The sequence below is a fragment of the Bombus fervidus genome, chromosome 17 (genome assembly GCF_041682495.2).
Source record: "Bombus fervidus isolate BK054 chromosome 17, iyBomFerv1, whole genome shotgun sequence".
Taxonomy (NCBI): domain Eukaryota; kingdom Metazoa; phylum Arthropoda; class Insecta; order Hymenoptera; family Apidae; genus Bombus; species Bombus fervidus.
In genome coordinates this window covers 3,819,104-3,839,116 of record NC_091533.1, presented here as the reverse complement: position 1 = coordinate 3,839,116, position 20,013 = coordinate 3,819,104, and the positions used below count along the sequence as shown (strand labels likewise).

Here is a 20,013-nt window from a genome sequence, read left to right as displayed (position 1 = left end):
GGTAGAAAAAAATCAAATCGTTATCATCTTATAAACTTACACGATGCGATCATTTCTTCTAGATAGATTGCATTTTGATCATTTGTGTAATATGTACATAGATTTTGGATTAATTGCGATATTTTCTTACGCTATATCTGATTAGCTTCAACGATGTAAAAACAGACGAAACCTAAAGAAATATCGTATGATATTGTCAATCGATGAAATTGTCTGGACTAAAGGATGAAAAAGAAGGGAGATAAGCACGAAGAAGAGATGCCAATGAAAGCTGGCGAAAGCGATTTACTTTCAGGCAAGTTCGGTGACTGTGTCATGGTGACACCGGCACCACCTGAGCCCCTTCCCTGTGTCGTGAGCCGTATTACCATGTCGTCCTTCTCTAAGGAGGGGTACTCTAAACTTAGCTACAACTCGAGGAAACTCGACTCGAATTCAGTGCAAAACCACCATCCTCTCGAATCAGTTTCTTCATACGCATCTCGCGGTTACCCCTTGTGTCTTCCCTCTCATTCGGACAACAGCGAGATAACCTTGCGTTCTAATTGCCTTTGTACATCCGATCGATTCGTTTTCGATAAAAATATTGGGAGGAAGAAAGTATCAAGCGCGATCAAAAAGGAGAAAAAAGGTGGCGAAGAAAGAGAAATAAGTTTGCTACTGACAGACAGACTTGTCGGATAATGGCCTACAGCTGGAACAATCGAGTAGATTTCATTGTAAGATTTCTTTACGGTTAGTACGTGGTTATTTTCGATAGAGCGTGCGTGTACGTACCTTGGCTATTGCACAAATAATGTTATTATTGTCTTTAAGTTGAGAGCATGTTTATCAGAGTGCTGTTATCGTCCAATTATCAATAAAAATATTAATGTGTGATTTCTGTGAAACTGATAGATCCTTGTGGGACTTCCTCCTTTCAGCATCATCGCAGGAAAAGTACATAAAATATGTATCGACCATTGATCCCTGTTCGAAGCGAACTTGTACGTACTAACAGGTTTCTATGTACGGAATATAAAATAAGCAGCTTTGTACCTGAGTTCTGAAAAAACGGAACGGAACGAACAAATAATTCTGTTGGCTTCGAGACTGTCATGCATGTTTAGGATGTAGGTTGACTTTAAAGTATACCATGCCGCCTTCGTAACGTCTGCAATTGGTTGATGCCAAATTTAAGCTTAGCTCTAATTTGTTTCATGGAACAATCTGCCTGATCTCTTTTTTCAACGTTTTGCTTAATAAGTGTCCTGATTGTATGCAAACGTTGTATCATTAACACCCTATGACGTTGTAACGATCGTAAACTTAATATCATATTACATGATAATGAACCAGCCTATTTACAAAAAATGGTGCGTTTTTCATTGATCGTAATCGACTCGAATCATAATTTGGAGTTTAACAGACATGGATATTTGATAATTTGGCTCGTAAGAGTTCGTAATAGTCGATGTATAAGAAAAGTCGATAACACAAAGTCGTAATATCGATACGCGAATAAAATCGATAATTGATTCAATCGAGCGATCGATGAAATTTCATAACGGTTATCCTTTGAATGTGAAATACGAATTAAATCGGACGATGCATCTGGGGGTCGTGCACTTGGTGATGAATGTCGACCTCTGCCAAAAAGTGAAATATTTGGAGCGCATCCAGCTATACAATAACAAAATTTCCTTAAAAATAAATTGGCACCATCCGATTGATTAACTGGCTGCCATACACGCATTGGCTTTTATACTTTGCGCGAATATGAACTCGACTAACGATCGATAATTTTCACGATGTTTATCGTATTCAGACACAGATAATAATGGCATATTGGAGAAACACGATTTCGAATGCATGGCTCTTAAGATGACTTTGATCGAGGGAAAAGGAGAATTTAGTTACGGTCGTTATCAGGAAAATCTGCACATTATGCTTTCTTTGTGGGAAGAAATTGCTGAGCTGGCCGACTTTAATAAAGTAAGATCAATAAAATGCTAGATTGCTTCTACCAATTTCTATCAATTTCATTTGCATTTTTTTTATTCAGGATGGTATTGTAACTATCGAGGAGTTCAAAGAAGCAGTACAAAGAAGTTGCGTCGGACGAGACTATCAAGATTTCCCACAAGCGATGAAAATGTTTATCGACAGTCATTTTAAAATAGTAGATTTAAATGGTGTGCACATACGTAAATCGATTCGTCGTTCATCTCGTTGTTGTATCATTAATACGTTAATTATTCTTTCGTTTTTAGACGACGGTGTAATCGCTGCCGACGAATTTCGCTATAATTGCGTAACAAGGATTCCTGTAGACAACGTAAATATTTTGGACGAAGCCTATCAAAATCTTCTTAATGTAAGATCATGTTAGAAATCACTTTGAGGGGTAACGATTTAAAGATCGCCTGATCTTATCTGCTATGTAACCTTTCTGTTGTATTGCATCTATACATAGAACTGCTTTTGATACATTCAATCTGATAAATCTGATCTGAAATTTATTACTTTGGGGAACATAAGATTATCTTTTAGGAATAGTTTTAGAAAATCTGTAAGTAAAATGTATTCTTGGCAGTATCGTGGATGAGAAAAGAATTAATAAAGTCACGGATACAATTGAATTAATTTTAAATTTAACATAAAGAACAATAGCTTGACAATTTGCCAAGTTTGGTGGTTGTAATTTATTTCCGGTAGTCAACGGAAGCATGTACCAATCGTTAAAGGTCTTTGTAGAACAAACTATCGTACAATTTCGATTTGATTCTACTCTTAACATAAATTAACATTCGTGTAATCTTACAATATTTTATGCTTCCATGAACATAGGAACGTAAATGCTACATAGTTCGATGAACTTATTCGTTTCTTATCTTGTTCAATAGTTTATTCATTCGCAGGATGATGACCGAAGGCGCGGAGGACTAACTTTATCGCGTTATCAAGAATTGTACGCGCAATTCCTTGGCAACCCGGACGAAAATTGCCCAGCAGTTCATCTGTTTGGTCCCCTGCATGCGATGGATTAACTAAATACATATGTTTCGGAATGAATGACGATTCTCACGTTGCACGTACAAAAGACAATCCTGTTGTATTTAATTATTATTATTAATTTATGTAAGATGTATGATACACAATAAATCCATTATTTTATTGTAAGATCTTTGGTCTATAAGAAATACTTGCCAGCACTGTTCTTCCACGCTTGTTAAATCTGTTCTATATAAAGAATACACGAGACGCTTGTATCGTACAAACAGAAAATTTTTTATTCATATTACGTGTTAACACAGTATCGTCGTGTTGATCGGACATCTCTTTGGTAGTATCGCCATGCCTTGCTCGTCACAAAAATTTAATACTGAAGATTTTGCAATGATATGTTTATGACATTTTGACATATGAATGAACCCAAGTATAATTTTACGTACTTGTTGCCAAATTATGGCACCTTTTATTTAACAGTCATAGTACTTCTTTTTTGTTAACCATGTATATATATAGGACATGCCTTTAACCGCTTGAATACTAATTTGGTGTGTAAGGAATACTCAACCGGATTTACAAACATAGATTTATATGAAAGAATATCGTTTTACCTGTGTATATACATAGCATAATATCGTAACAATCGTCAACGAATCATCTATTATTTAACTAACGAGATTTTTTGCAACATTGCATTACGTATTGTTTTGTTGTCAGTATAAAAATTGTTATTCGTATACAAATAATTTAGAAAACATGTTCGAGTTCAACTCGCAACAGGAAATATCCACATTTATAAAGGACATTGATATCGTTTCGATGCAATCAAGCTATCCGAACATTTTTCTATGTTCAACTTCTCATATGAAAAAACAATACTGTTTACATTTGTTACAGATATTGAGCAGAAACGTACAACTCTTAGGAGACACTTTACACCGATGAAGCACGCGAAAGAAATTAAGCACTAATACGACTATATCATTTAACTTCTAGTAATAAGGCTAACTACCTGTTTTTTTCCGTTTATCGAATGTCTTAATTACCTAGAATTATTTAGGCAAATTGTAAGAACGAAATCTACCAAAAACCAAGCGGCTATTGCATAGTAAAAAATAATAATTTCTCATTGCCTTTTCCTTTCAGTACTTAGATATTTGCTGTGATTTGTTTAATATTACCCATATCCAATAAGATTGCAAACAAAACAAAATCAAATAAAAAACTTCGTCTAAAATATCTATCGGTTATAAGAAAAAATAAAGGGAATACGAAAAATAGTTTCCGGATGCTTGGTTTAAACTAAAAAAATATTTCTGGAAACTGTTACTAATATCAACCATATATAAGAAACAACGAGTACTATCGTTTATACGTATATCATGGAAAGAAAATCAGGGTAAAATGTACTCCGATATGGATGCCGCACGAATTTTAAGCTGTTAATCTAAATCTACTTACGTTGAGAATTACGGCTTACATATATGTATATATAATTCTCTAAAGATTTATACAATACAAAATTCAAATTTGTACATATTCGATATTTCATCTCAATTATGGACGGTTAATATTTTTAGATGAAATTTCGAGTCATATTATGCAAAGTATTGGAAAAGACATTAAAAGAAATACGCTGTTTATCTTGAACCTTTTGATATGACATACAAATCTTACCGTCGAATTTTGGTTTATTCGAAACCTGCATTACACGACACCTATATCGGAAACTAATATTACCTCACAATGACAAAATGCACAAATAGAGATAAAGCACGATAAAAATGCAGGTACATTTACCGTTTGCCAAGCAACACAGGATTTACGCATTTTCACTGAAAAGATACCGGAAAACATAAAATTAAGATTAATTAAAATCATATTACAATATCTCTTGACACTTCCAATTGATTTGATCAATTGCACCATTTTAGATATTATACCCATAAATCTTAAAGCTTTAGAAATAGAATAACGTAAAATTATGAGACGTTCTTTTATAATTAAATATCTTAAATATAACGCAATCTTATTATGTTAATAGTAACAACAAGATACGAAATTTTTCTTCCTAGTTACGCAATATACCAGACGTGAACTTCATAGTTCGCATCGATTACATGATTCTCGATCACCATTCAACATCAGACGCAAATCTACTGAACTTTAAAAAAAGAAAAAATTGTTGATCATACATATATAGTAAAAATAATTCTGTATTATACAAACAGATTATGTTCAGTCTCTCTAAGTATAAAAGTCGTTTTATGAGTTAATTCGGATAACGATTAATGCTAAAAAGTCACTTGATGTAACTGCTCTATGGAGTTCACACTGGCGTAGGAAGTGGTTGGGTACTGATTGTTGTCATTTTGGAGTAAAGGAGAGTCAGGCCCACACACTTGACTCCTAGATTCGTTTCTAGCCCTGCTGGCACATTCGTGGGCTTTTCTACGCCCTCGGCGCGACATCACGCCTGCAAATAATAATAAAAAATAGACATAACTTGAGTCTTTATTACTCCGATATCCATTATATATCGTAGCTGGCTAAAAGCATGTTAAACAAATAAATTATAATGCAAATAATATTTAATAGAAAAAGAGAACAAAAATAATGATATGTTTGAAAAGGAGGAAGACATGAGATCTATTCACCAGTGGCAATACATCTTTCCATCTTTCCATATCCCTCTTTTAAATGATGTTGCAAAATAACTTAACACGATCAAAAAGCTGACAACTACTTCCACCGTCAATTATATTTTTGTTATTAAATCAGATTACCAATAGCATTTGTGATATGTACTTGATTTTATAATACACGCAATGGCAATTATACCACAAGAGCATTCATGAAACGTATGAAATAGAAAAGAGGAATTTCGCAACTAATTTATAGTTATTGAAACAATGAAAGGAAAATTACATTAACAAAGCAGTATACTTTCGTAGAAATTGATAGATATATATATATATATCCCATCCCACACTCATCGACATACACAGATTGCGTCGTAATAAAGAAATCTCAGAAAGAAGCTTATAGTGTTTGCACTTTCCAGTATCTGTTAAGTGCTCTAAATACCATTCAATGTGTCAGAAATATTTACAATACTAGTTTCATGTAATCATAAATAAATACTGTTTTTATAGACTAATTTTGAAATAAAGCCGGGTGTTGCATAAAGCTGTGTTGAATATCAAGTCGAACAAAGATAGAAATATTGTAATGATACGAAAGGAAGTGTAAATATATGTGTATCCTGCGTACCTATCTTTCATATTCAAGCACTCTGAACGTAGGTGTGCTTGTGGTGGGTGTGGGAGGAGAATTGAGTTTGCTTACGCGATGATTCAAGGAAGTCTCCTGTACGTTGTCCAGATTTCCTTGCATTGCTCTCTTGTGATTTGCTAACTTTTCTCTGTTCATTGGTGTGCCTAGAACCACCAGAAGCCATGACCAAAGCTCTCTTAAGTTGATACTGTACTTTTTTTTTTTTTAGTTCTTTCGAATAGAAATTACTAGAAGATCGTCAATACTTAAAGATAAATGTCAAAAGTTGGCATGCGAACAAAAACAAATATATACAAATGTTAATAGTGAAGCAAAAAGATGTAAGGGACCATATACTTTGTCTGCAGAGCACAACCTTTTTGTATGTCGATTGTACTTCCTAATGTCTAGGGATATGAAAATTAAACTTATTTTTTACTATGTTAAGTGGCACTGGTGTTTTAAGGAATTTAGTTTGATTTATATGGAAAAATTGATTTTAATGCGAGAATATGATAATAAAACCATAACTAATAAATCAATCTTACCAATGTAACTTAATAATACTGGCAGGAATATTAGACCATGTGCAGCCCCAAACAATACAATACCCAGGTACATTCTGAAGTAGAATACCTGAAGATTTTTTCAACAATTACTTTAGTTTTATTATAAAACAGGAATAATATATATAAGGACAACGCAAATAAACGTAATTATTAAGACCTACCTTAAAGATTTGACTCCTAGCAAAACCGAGTACTATAATTCCACCAAATTTCGTAAGAGTGATACCGCTAAAAATTGAACTTCCCATATTCGTTAATGCATCAGCAACCCTTTCAACGCGTGTTGTTTTTACCGATACTGAGAAGGAATGTACCAAATGACTACAAAATTCAACGGCAATTCCAACAGCCTGCAGAAAAAATACATTGTTTACTTTCCCAATGACATTCTATGTTTAAAATCTGAAACTCGATATACTTACCATAACAAGGTTAACGAGGGATACTGCGTTTAATGTTATGCGCCACCAATACATTAAACCACCAATATTGACCACAATCATCATAATGGTAATTACAACAATAACAGAGGAAAATATGTCCAAACCCATCAAAAGGAAAGTTACCACAAAAATAGCAATTAAGGATATCCCTATACTATATAACGTGTCCGGCCACATTGTTAAGTACTGCTCGTAAAAAACATAAAATATGCTGTACGGAAACACGTCAACAGTTGAACTGTCACCGATACTTCTTAAATAATTGTTAATCGTCTCTGTTATATTTGCTGATATAGCTCTTGCAGCTCTCATCGATTCGTAATAATCGGCAGATGTTTTTAATATAGTATGGTAAGCCATAAAATAGGACGCCCCGACTTTCGACAGACCTGTTTCAAGGTCAGTAACATAATTAACACCGCGACCATAAGCAGCATGACCTGCTTTAGCGCACATTTCATCGGGATTATCTTGCAAGAAAAATGATACATATCGTTCAAAGTCCGTTGGTATAGGTCTTCCAATATTATTTGAGGTGATATTACACGAAGAGCAATATTTACTAGATCCTGAAAACATGAAATATATATTTTCGTTCTCTTTTCAATATCGTGAGATATTATAAGAAAATTCAATTTTATACCTGTATGTGGACAGAAAGAATCATTTGAAACAAAATATTTGCAACACATCGACAATTGAGACCAGTCGATATAATCATCTAGCCACGATGATGCAGGTTTTGCTATGTATGTCCTAAATAAACAGTTATTTTAATAAGTCTGTTTTATGATTCGATACAATATAATTTATACAATAAATGTAACAATTACCTATTTGATTGTTTTGATGCTATAAATATTTGAGTCGATACCGAATCGTTATTACAATATTGACCGCCACATACAAGATTCTGTATATCTTTGTTAGAATAATTTAATCCTTCTTTTACAACAAAGTACATTGGTGGTCCAATAGATAAGTAATTATTTAAAAACTTGAAAAGAAAAGAAGAAAATGCTATAACCATTTCTTAAGTATTTGTGTTTTTCATTGTAAATATTATATTACTTACTTTGAAATATTTCAAGACAAAACTGTCTTCAGGCATAGAAAGTTCCTGATCTAGACCAATTTCAATGTGCGGAACAACCGCAATGCTTGAACAAATCCATCCAAAAAATACTATCATAACAAATGCACGCACCCATTTTTTCAACAATAGTGGAACATACACAACTTTGAAAAGTTTATACAAAATTCCGTTTACTACTTCCTCCCCGTCGTCTTTCTTCGATCCACGAATAAAACAACATACATCAAGTTTGTTGTTCTAAAAAATATATAAAAATGCCAGTTACACCAAACTTTTGTTTCAGAATATGTACTATTCAATTTTATTAATACATACTGCTTGACGAACAGTATCTAATGCTAATAAGCTAACAAAACAGGTTACTTGTAGCACAAAATCTACCAATAATGCCATACCGGCATATAGAGCAAAAGCTTTAACGGCAGGCATATCAGATAATCCACCTAAAGAAACGTAATATTTTCAGCATATTATACTCGACGTTCCTTAGTTCATACTTAATACATGTGAATCTTTTCAATATTTACCAAGGAAGAAACAACAACTTTCCGACACACTGGTAAGCAACATACTTGGTCCCACTTGACCGAGAATACGACCGATATGTTCAGGTATTGATTCATTAGGACGACGACTTTCCCTTTGATGTGTTTGGACAAGTATGAAAATATTGTCTACTCCAACAGCAAGGACAAGGAATGGTATGACTTCAATAATAATCAGCGTAGCCGGAATGCCAACAAAACCAAATAAACCAACAGAACAAACAACAGAGGCCAATACCAAAAGTACACCACCAAGGCCAAGTGTAATTTTAGAATCGATCTAAAAATAAAGAAGTAAATGTTAGATATACATCAGTAAAATAAATATGTGATACCATATCTGATTTTGAATTTTTTTCTTTTGTCATTTTTACCAAAAGTCGACTGCAATTTTTTAACTGCCCAAGAGAAATCGCAATATATGCAAACATAATAATATATGAGACAAGAATAGTTAAAACATCTGATTGAGATTCACGATTTAATTCATCCTCTATTGAACGTTCTGAAGTAAAAGCAATATCCATAAATGCTGGTTTCTTTGTTGCTATCCAATTTTTCATAAATTTGACGTAACTAAAATTACAATATCACTTAAATAATGAAGAACAAACACTTAAATATTCTTTTTCACTCTATGCGATTTAATCACCTCATCTCCCATTCCATTGCTGGATGTAACTTGGATTTATTATGATAATTATTTACTAGTATAGATAAAATTACTGCTGTGGCTTTCTCATATGAAGGATTCTGGAGATCTTGACCTGGTGATAGAAATCCCCCAACTGCGATTGCTGGTTCCACGGGACCACCATAAGGTGCCAGACATTCAGGATTATATGCGTTTCTGAAGATCAAATATAATAAATAATTGTTAGCAAAGATATATCTTAATACTAGTATGATGCTCTATAATCAAATTAGCTTACTGCGAACAAACTCTGAAGTGATCTAAATAATTTACTGTAAAATTATCATCATCTACAGTAGTGTAATCAAAAGTTTCTACACTGTCTTGCCAATATCCCCAAATACTTTGAATGACACATTGTGATACTGTTGGTGGTCCCGTAAATGGACTGGTTAATGGAGCAAAACATATGTTTGCTAAGGTATAATTATTTGGAGTTATTATCTTCTTTATTTCTTCTTGTAATTTGTAGATAGTTTTGAGAAAGGTATCATTAAATACAGGACCAAAGATAACTGGACCATTGGATGTATTATGTACAATCTAAAAATAATTGATATAGCTTTACGTCTTCTATATATTGCTAAAAAATAATTTTATTCTTCCAGTGATCAAAACTTACGTTCGGCAAACCAATTGATGTTATAATTATTTGTTCAGTTCTATAGAATGGTTCAAAATGTTGATCGAAATATTCTTTTTCAATTCGTGATCGAGATTGTGGAGCAGCCCATAATTCAACTGGATCAGTGGTAACATGTATATATTTTATTCCATGTCCCAAACTAATGATAAATAAGAAACCAACAAAAAGGACAAACCACGGTCGTGACGCGCATGCTAAAGAAAGAAATTGAATACTTCTGACCGTTATTGAAATATAATACTTTTGTAACATTATGCAATGAAATAATCACATACCTGTACCCCACCAACAAAAGAATTCTGCTAACAGTTTGTCAGTGCCTGCACCTAATCTTTCGATGAATGTTGATTGTTCTTCATCGTCGAATCCGCTCGGCAAATCATCTGCAGATATCACACCTATAAAAGTTTTTGTGTTACGGAAAAGAGCATATTGTAATGTATATGTCCAGAAAGTGCTGCAGTAAGTGAAATAAATTGTAAATAGTGTGCTGTAAACAGATACATTAAGCAAACTATTCATTCAGTTGTACAGAATAAAAATGTTGCAACGAAAATATTGAAATAACATATAAATTTTGTACTAAAACAATTTAAAGTAGAAATAATTAATATAAACATAGAAAAAACAAATAATAATTGGTTCGATTCAGCAACTTAAAATTTTAAATATCAAATATATTGCAGGCAACCATAATGTTTTGAATATTTCTATTAAAGAATGTAGAACATTAAAAGTGTAAAATATAAAATTAAATAAATGTAAAAATATAAAAGCATTTTAAATTTAACTTATTCCGTATGTTAATAAAATGAATATTAATTATGGAAGTATAAAAGTACCTAGTAAATACCATATATACTTTGAATCGAAATATTATGCAATGTTTACAACAGTGATATAACAAGTATTTAATAAACTGATTTACTTATTCTGTTCGCTAATTTTAGGATATGTTCCCATAACATACTGCATACATTTTGAGAAACATTAATATGGAGAAATTTGGAAGTACTTTAATGATGACAATACATAGTAACAATACACAAGTAAGAAATAAAGGGAAAGTTCTTTACTCAGGAAAATGACGAAGCACAAATGATGGGGATGATAACCAAGCATAATACCATAACAACAAAACGATATACAGTAATGAAAAAGAAATTAAGGATCAAGCACAAGTCCACATATTGAAGATACACTTGATAGGAACGTACTGGAACGTTTAGATTGAAGTGGGCTGTCTTCCTGGTCTGCGGCGAGAGCAATACGAGCACCATCTCCTGGGTGGTGTAACCCTGCGGCTAGGCGTCTACCCACCTGCCTTCCTACTTCCTCACCTCGTGCAACTATACATATACGCACACCATACATACAACTGATGATTCTAAATCAAATCTTTTCAATTTCATACAATTATCTTATTTATTCATGATACTATATTTGTCATGAGAAATGAATAATAAAAATAGTTGATATTTTTATTTCTACCGTTCATTGTAATATAAGCATTTGCCAATGAAATAATGACTGTCAAAATGTTTTGATGTTATTTTTAATATTGTTTTAATTGTCATATATATATATATATATATGCTCCTCCATAATTATAAATTATTAATCGAGGGAAAAAATAAAGAACAAATGTTCATCAAACCAAGCATAGTGCAAAATTTATAAAATAAATTCTTAAACCACAACCAAAGAATAAGATAATACAGAAGAAACACAGCAATAAAAATAATCCTGTATCAAGGAAGAGAGGTCAATGATATGGATTAAATATTAAGATAATTTGAACTGAAGTGTACTTGTTCTCTTTAAAATAATGTAAGTGATAATTACATACAAAATTAGTCACTAATGCAAGGTAAAAACAGTACTGTGTAAACTATTATTGAATAAAATATGGTACAGAGTTTGAGGGATAAAAGATGCATTTCACACTGCAATTTCCATAATACAATAAATTTAGCAATTTCCTTCACAAATATACAAAAAATGAGATGTTTCTTTCTGAATAAATATCTTTAAACAATAAATGAAGTTCCTTACCAATTTGTTTTCTATTATTGAAGCATACAATGGATAAGATGAAAAGAGCTGAACCACACACAAAAGTAATGATCATCATTACAGCATAGCCATCGTAGCCAAAAATGGTGAAAGGTGTTGGCAAGGGAGGTGGTGATGGTGGTACTGGGCAACTGGCTTCGCAGTCTACACAACTGCATGCTGGAGTATTTTTCTACATATATAGAACATATTCAATAAATTTCGTTAATTCAGAGAAAAGGTCAAATTACAAATTCTCTAAAAAATATTCATGTTTGTAGCTTGATTTATACTAACTCCATAATTTAATTAATATGTATATGTATAGTATACATCATATATCATATAGATATAGTATATGAAAACCAATTAAGCTTAATTTATTTATAGCTAATTAACTCTTACAAATACTTACATTTAATGCTTTATTGCAAGGAGTAATTTTAGGATCTACAGGAATAAATGAACCTACAGGTTCATCAGTATTTTTATATGTAATTTGAAATGGTACATATTGATTGTTTGCTGCATCACCCATATAATGGAACCATTTTAATGTGGTACATCTACTAGCTCCCCATATGCCACACATTAAATCCATTGCTAATTGTCCAGTGCTAGGTACTGATACTTTGTTACAGGAATTAAATGTACCTTCCAAATACTTATTTGTTATATATAAATCTATACCATTGACATATTTTACTTCTAAAAACAAAATTTATATATTATTATTTAATACATATTACAGTGACTTTATATTTACAGAAACATTGTTAAATAATCAAATTACCTTTCTCTGTTTGTATTTCTGTAACGTTGATAAACTTGCTTTGTACTGTGCTACAAGTAAATTCACAGAAATGCTTTACTAAATTATCCAAACAGCTAGGACATCTGTTTAAAAAATTAGATGCTAGCTTAATATTTTGATCCATTGTTTTTAACTGATTTGTATCGCAGCAGGTATTAATCCCATTTCCAGAATCAATCATTAAATGAGGACAATTTTTAGCCAACAGTTTTTGACCTTCATTATCCAATAACTTAGCTGGTCCTGTATAAGGGCAATTCTTTTTGTGCATATATATGTCTGTATAACATTCTCCATACCAAATACATTGACCATCTTGTGTTGCAGATACCTGTTGACAAATATTAAACAACTTATCTTTTAACAAAATACATTTTAAATATTGCTTCAAAATGTATTTCTAATTTATAGCAATATAAAGCAAAAATATTGATCAAAGACATATCAATTTAAATTATTTAAATTTTTCAATTCAATCTAATTTTTATTGAATTTAAATTATTGCGTCAACTATACAATATTAATAAGTAATGAATCACTGCCATGAGAGCAATATGAGATCATGTATAAAGACATTGAAATTCTTTCATAGTGCAATCATTTGATAAGAGATAGGACTAACATCAATTATGAAGTTATTATATGTTATAAATTAAACATCCTGTAATTACATTACATTGTTAAAGAAATAAAGTATCTGTTTATCTACTCTCTTGCATTTACAAATCATCATTTCTTATTTACTTATCATATCTTTTATTGTAACAAATGATAACAAAAATAAACTATTACACCGTCTCAACTCATGATTCATTTTTCAAGAAATTATTTTTTATCATAAAATATATTTATACAATTTGAGGTCCTAAATAACCTTTTTCGAAGTATACAAACATTTTGTAAAAAGTTTATGTAAACAGAAAGTATGACATTAATCTCGAAAGAAAATTTTGCGAATTCTTTTAAACAGGAACATTGATTTCAATAAGAGCAGTTAAAAAGATCTGCATTGATCTCATCAGGGCAAATAAAGATCAAGTGACATCAGTTAATGTCCCCTTAACGCACAAGGCAAAGGTATAATTAAATTTAATGGACTTCTTTGGACAAATGCAACAGCCGCAGCGACGATATCAACGGTAAATTTTCACGAGGATAGGCTGAGATGACGTCACGAATGCGAGATGTTTTACGACACCAGGGTGTGGTATAGACGATGAATTATTTGTACGATACTCGTAACATCGTAAATTTGTGAATAATTAATTAACTTACTGCGTTAATAACATTCCAAGCACCTAGCACAAAGATTATCACGTTTAGACGTGACATGCTAGCGTCTGTCAAAGTTCGACGGTGGCCTCGGTAAAACATATAAAACCAATACATAACTCGTTTACGAACACAGCCGATATCGAACAATTACTTTAATTTGTATTTTAACATCAACACGTAGTTTTGTTACGATTGCTCATTCCCTGTATTACTCATATTTATACATTTTATGTTGCTGTCGGAAACAGTCTACAAAGATACATAGGCGGCGAACGATCACGTTTCACTGAACGAACGACGCAACTAGAACTGCGCTCTACCAATGGCACGCAGCACGCAAAGACGCAGCATGATGGCGACATTGGTAATCACAATCCTAAAAGCATCGAATGATCCAGGGCCGTTCGGCTATTCTCGGTGTTGTTCGGCTCCCGCTTCAATTTCTCAGGAATGTTTACTCGAAATACGATACATATTCTTAAACTGCAAAATCATACGAAATATAGAAAACTAAGCGACTTATTTTTTGATCCCTGAACTTATTGATAGAGAAAGGTCATAACTATAGTCACGAATAAAGATCATAATTAAGTGACCTCTGATTAATAACTATATATAATCGTTAATCAGTAAATGTCATTTCCTCAAACTCTATATAGTATAAAATGTTTAACACCTGAATGTACGTTATCTAATTTCACTACAAATTATCAGTGATATGCATAGATATTATGTATAAATTAATATAAATTAATTCCGGCTATTAGTAATTCACGTAACAGTAGTTTATGAACATTAAAATCGACTGATCTTCACATTTTTCAATACTATAATTAACAAATTGGAAAACATTGTACCACTTGTTATTACCATTATTACTATCTGCTATCATTGTTCGTACTTTAATTAAATTTTGTATCAATATACATATGTAATATTATAACACATCTATTTGTTGCGTAATTGTTGTAGAGCTGAAATGAAATATCGGAATTTCTTCTAGAAGTTTACCATTCCTCATAAATCGATTTATAATGCATCGCTTGCTCGTATTTCGACGTATTATCACCTAAAATCAATTCGAATGTATTCTAGCCTTGGGGCAAAGACTTTTTCAATCGTTACTATGGATTTATTCGTCGCAACAAGATAAAAATCTCGAAACGTAAGAACATTAGAATTTTCGTAGAAACGAGAAATGCTTTCAAGATTCAGTTTGCATATTGTTTGTACGTAGTGATCTAGGTCACGGTTAAATAATAAATTAATATGCACAATGCATTCGCAATGTATTGTGAAAGTTGAAGCCTAAAAATCAAATGTTCATATTAACATGATTGGAATAATATATGATAAATTGATTTTACATTTTGAAAATTGACAATAATTGGTAAACTATCCACTAAAAATTGAATTAGAACCTATACTGCAATATACTGTAAAAGAACATCTTCGAGATTTTCGAATCCAGATGATATGCATTTCGTGACAAATAATAGACTGTTCCTTAGCCATGTATTTATATATATTCAGGGAAACGTTAATTTGGACAGCAACCGGACGTTCAGCATCATTCTTTGCATCGGTCTTTCGTAATAGATAATATCATATCAATTGTGAAAGGTAATATTTAGGTTCTTCCTGTTTTCTGTGATTTTAAGAAATTTAATGAGAATTAAATGACGAGTAAAAAACACATATATATGCATGATTCAGTAAATATTTTAATTGCCATTAAATACTTAAGAATGATGGGCTTTGCAAGCGATTAAAAATTTGTTTATTAATTATTACAGAAGACATCCTTCGATTAGTAAGTGTATGAAATGTTTAAAGTAGAATACGTAATAATAACAACAAAATGTACAAAAATAAGATAAGATGATATAAACACGAGTTAGGAGACTAACATTACATATGATTGATACATCGATTACCGTATTTAAAAAAGAGATCATTTAAACCCGATTGATCGGACATCTAGTAGCTGTGCATAAAATCATCGTGATGATAGGCATGTTGCAAGAGATTCTTGATAAATTGAGCATCGAGGCTAGATACGTTTTAGGTAGACCGTATTTCTTTCTCACAATTTCTGATCTCTCATCATACGTAACGTAGAAAGTATTCCTGGGATATAACTTGCATCAATGAAACTCTATTCCCTTTCTTTACGCTGTTTACAGCGTTGTTTTGTAAGTATTTTTCTTTCATGTGAAAATGTCGTCATATATTCCCTTGCCTCGTTCTTTGTATACCAGATGGCGTTTCTTTCGCGAATATTCGTTCATTTATTTCCAAATAATGGTGGCGAAAGCAAAATGTATTAACATTGAATATATGAAATTTTTTATTCGTTTCTTTGGCTTTATTTTTAGCATTCGAAAATAAATGTCACTGCTGTTGAATTACTAACATTTCAGAGATATGTTTAATCAGCCTTTTTTAGCATGTCATGTACGAAAACGATTAAAATGTCCGCGCTTCGATACCATTGATTGTCATCGTAATATCGCACTAAAAAAATGTTTCTTCTTTACAAAAAAGTCGACGGAAACCCAACAAGGCTTAAATGCGATCAGGCTGGAATATTTAAAACCAGAAGTTGTGCTTAGTGAGAAAAATCGGAAATCTTTTATCGAGAAGTTCAAGGCCAGTAGAGTACCACAGGTAGATGGTAATGCGATTCCTCAGGCCGCTGTTTTAATGCCATTATGCATGCACAAAGGAGAACTTGGTTTCTTGTATACCTTAAGATCAACCAAATTAACTTCGAATCGTGGACAAGTCTCATTTCCCGGTGGAATGTACGACAAAGAGGATCGTAGCCTGGAAGAAACTGCATTACGTGAAACATGGGAAGAACTTAAAATTCCAAGGGAGAAAATCGACGTTTGGGTCTCCGGTAACATGATCAATAAAAAGAATGTCATGGTGTTGCCAGTTTTCGGCTATATCGGAGAAATTGATCCAGAAAAGCTTCAAATTAATGTAAACGAAGTAGAAGAAGCTTTTTTTCTCAGCTTAAAAAATCTCTGCGATCTTTCAGTGTGTCGATTTACTCAGTTCCGTGAAAACTACACTTTACCGGTTTATTTAGGAGGGAAACACCGTGTTTGGGGTTTCACCGCAGCAATAACCCATATAGCCTTAAATGCTCTCGTGCCTGATGCCTATAAGCACAAACTTGTTTGTTCACGGCCAATGTTACTAGAAAAAAATAGATAAAAATATTTGTTAATCGTGAAATTGTATTGTATATAATTTGTATTTCATCCCTTATTTACATGTGTATATATATATATATATTTTTTTTTTTATTTCATTATGTGAAATACGTTTGAAAAATGCATACATATTTGTAATTTAAGAGGAAGCATTGTAAATCATATGTATATAATTACATATACATATTTAGCTCAGTAGTACATATGTAGATGTCACTGGTCACAGGATGAATCCGTATGTTCTGTTACGAGCGTCATTTATATATAAGTATATCGTCTGATATCGTATGGAGATGTATGTAAGAATATTATGAGATATTGAGATGCTATGAATATAATAAGTAGAAATGAAATTAGCCTCTAAATAAGGAAACCGTGAAAGCATGGCGGTTGTAGTAGAAACTACTATAGGAGATTTTACTGTTGATTTATATACTGAAGAACGTCCACAAAGTAAGTGTAAAACAAAAATGGAGGTTATGTTTTCTTGTTATTATCTATTGGAATTTTCAATGAAAGAAATTTGGTTGTTGATAACAGTATTTATTAATATGGATAATATTTTGCAGCATGTCGAAATTTTTTGAAATTATGCAAATTAAAATATTACAACTGGAACTTATTCCATTCTGTTCAAAGCAATTTTATTGCTCAAACCGGAGATCCCACCAGTACTGGGAAAGGTGGAGAAAGTGTCTATGGAATAGTGTTAGGTGAAAAAGCAAGATATTATGAAGCAGAGCAGATGCCAAAAATAAAGCACGATAGAAGTGGTTTATTGTCTATGGTTAATTGTGGCAGCAACATGCTTGGATCTCAGTTTTTTGTTACTCTTGCACCTGAACTTCAATCATTGGATGGAGAACATTGTGTATTTGGTGAAATTACAGAAGGTCTAGAAATTATTCTCAAGTTCAATGAAACTATCTGTGATGGGGATCACAGACCTTACCAGGATATACGTATCTCTCACACCGTTATTTTGGAAGATCCTTTCGAAGATCCAAAAGGTTTTATCATACCCGATCGAAGTCCACCACCCTCCAAAGAAGTTTTAATGGTATAATATCTTTTTGTTTTATGTTTTTAAAATTTGCAAGATTTTCTTTGTCATAGTAAGTAAATATATTTGTAGAGCGATAGGATCGGAGCTGACGAAGTGATAGATGATACAGCTGGTATGACGGCTGAAGAGATCACAGAAATGCAGAAAGAGAAGGAAGCTAAAGCAAGAGCAACAATATTGGAAATTGTGGGTGATATTCCAGATGCGGAAATGGCTCCACCTGAAAATGTTCTGTTTGTCTGTAAACTAAATCCTGTTACGACCGATGACGATCTCGAAATTATTTTCAGCAGATTTGGAAAAATTATTGGGTATAGATGGTTTAGCAATCTTGCTGATAGACACCTATTACGTTTGGTATATTGATCAAATTGTTTTTCTCTTTCCTTTTTTCAGTTGCGAAGTTATTAGAGATCGGCAAACTGGAGATTCATTGCAATATGCGTTCATCGAATTCGCTGATCGTAAAAGTTGCGAAGAAGCGTACTTTAAAATGGACAATGTATTGATCGACGATCGTCGTATACACGTTGATTTTTCGCAATCGGTAGCCAAAATGAGATGGAAAGGCAAGGGTAAAGGCGTACAATATTTTGACGATGAAGCTGATGAGGTTGGAAATAAGAATTTAGAAAAAGTCATTTCGAAGCATAAGCAGAGAGATGAAACTAGGAGCAAAGAAACAGAACACAGAAAATATGAGCGTATAAAGGACGTCGATAAAGCCAGGGTAGAACACACTTATAACAAGGATAAATATATAGAGAAGGAAAAGTATAAGGTACAAAGGCATCGTGATAGTTCGCGCGAAAGATACGAATACGACTCTAGACGGAGGAAAGAAAGCAAAAGGAGGAGTAGAGATAAAAGCAGAGATAGAAGCCGAGACAGAAGCAAAAGGGAAAGTTATAGAGAGCACAAACAAAAAAAGAAATCTGACGGTGAGAAAAAAAAATGGGATAGGGGGAATTCTGGTTCTAGTAACGAGGATTTAAGATACGAGAAACATAAAGACGGACATTCGAGCTACAAAAAAAAGCGCACCAAAAATCGATCTGCCGAGAGGTATGAAAAATCAGAAAAACACAAGCAAAAAAGGAGATGATATAAAAAATATTTGTGATATTTATCCATAGTACTACAAGTTTTACGCACGTAAAATACATATGCAATACACGATACGCGATATAATTGTGAATATCTATTTTGTAAAATTGAACTGTAAACTTCCACTTTTTATGCGAATAAAAATCATTATTTAATTCTTCCAATTATTTAATTATTTATAATATCTAATTTATATTAAACGTATGTAT

General features: G+C 32.5%; 4 protein-coding genes across 12 annotated transcripts; 3 read left to right on the top strand and 1 right to left on the bottom strand.

Annotated features, from left to right (window-relative positions):
- Window positions 1–421: 421 nt before the first annotated feature.
- Scp1 (Sarcoplasmic calcium-binding protein 1) lies at window positions 422–3,162 on the top strand. Of its 4 annotated transcripts, XM_072020047.1 has the most exons (6): window positions 422–735; window positions 898–986; window positions 1,808–1,974; window positions 2,045–2,174; window positions 2,253–2,356; window positions 2,901–3,162. In XM_072020047.1, the coding sequence occupies exons 3-6, from the start codon at window positions 1,852–1,854 to the stop codon at window positions 3,027–3,029; spliced, it is 486 nt and encodes a 161-aa protein (XP_071876148.1). In that variant the 5' UTR covers window positions 422–735; window positions 898–986; window positions 1,808–1,851; the 3' UTR covers window positions 3,030–3,162. The 4 variants fall into 4 exon arrangements, with proteins under 4 accessions (XP_071876148.1, XP_071876150.1, XP_071876147.1 ...); XM_072020049.1 differs by lacking the exon at window positions 898–986 and having other exon boundaries at window positions 422–719; XM_072020046.1 differs by lacking the exon at window positions 898–986.
- Window positions 3,163–3,246: 84 nt separating this feature from the next.
- Npc1a (Niemann-Pick type C-1a) lies at window positions 3,247–14,769 on the bottom strand. Of its 6 annotated transcripts, none has more exons than XM_072020013.1 (20): window positions 14,405–14,769; window positions 13,109–13,460; window positions 12,731–13,023; window positions 12,316–12,508; window positions 11,478–11,609; window positions 10,536–10,658; window positions 10,237–10,454; window positions 9,853–10,157; window positions 9,573–9,770; window positions 9,295–9,496; window positions 8,903–9,200; window positions 8,691–8,818; window positions 8,355–8,612; window positions 8,113–8,276; window positions 7,923–8,035; window positions 7,259–7,848; window positions 6,998–7,186; window positions 6,816–6,903; window positions 6,340–6,431; window positions 5,405–5,467 (listed from the first exon to the last, which is right to left on the bottom strand). In XM_072020013.1, the coding sequence occupies exons 1-20, from the start codon at window positions 14,516–14,518 to the stop codon at window positions 5,462–5,464; spliced, it is 4,056 nt and encodes a 1,351-aa protein (XP_071876114.1). In that variant the 5' UTR covers window positions 14,519–14,769; the 3' UTR covers window positions 5,405–5,461. The 6 variants fall into 6 exon arrangements, with proteins under 6 accessions (XP_071876111.1, XP_071876113.1, XP_071876115.1 ...); XM_072020011.1 differs by having other exon boundaries at window positions 6,265–6,431; window positions 14,405–14,768; XM_072020010.1 differs by lacking the exon at window positions 6,340–6,431 and having other exon boundaries at window positions 3,247–5,467.
- Window positions 14,770–16,383: 1,614 nt separating this feature from the next.
- On the top strand, window positions 16,384–17,653 carry LOC139996098 (mitochondrial coenzyme A diphosphatase NUDT8). Its single transcript, XM_072020184.1, has 2 exons — window positions 16,384–16,599; window positions 16,952–17,653. The coding sequence occupies exons 1-2, from the start codon at window positions 16,555–16,557 to the stop codon at window positions 17,630–17,632; spliced, it is 726 nt and encodes a 241-aa protein (XP_071876285.1). The 5' UTR covers window positions 16,384–16,554; the 3' UTR covers window positions 17,633–17,653.
- Window positions 17,654–17,885: 232 nt separating this feature from the next.
- On the top strand, window positions 17,886–19,962 carry LOC139996094 (peptidyl-prolyl cis-trans isomerase sig-7). The gene is made up of 4 exons (XM_072020175.1): window positions 17,886–18,084; window positions 18,201–18,691; window positions 18,767–19,008; window positions 19,094–19,962. Exons 1-4 carry the CDS (start codon window positions 18,015–18,017, stop codon window positions 19,800–19,802), a joined length of 1,512 nt encoding a protein of 503 aa, XP_071876276.1. The 5' UTR covers window positions 17,886–18,014; the 3' UTR covers window positions 19,803–19,962.
- The last annotated feature ends 51 nt before the right edge of the window (window positions 19,963–20,013 follow it).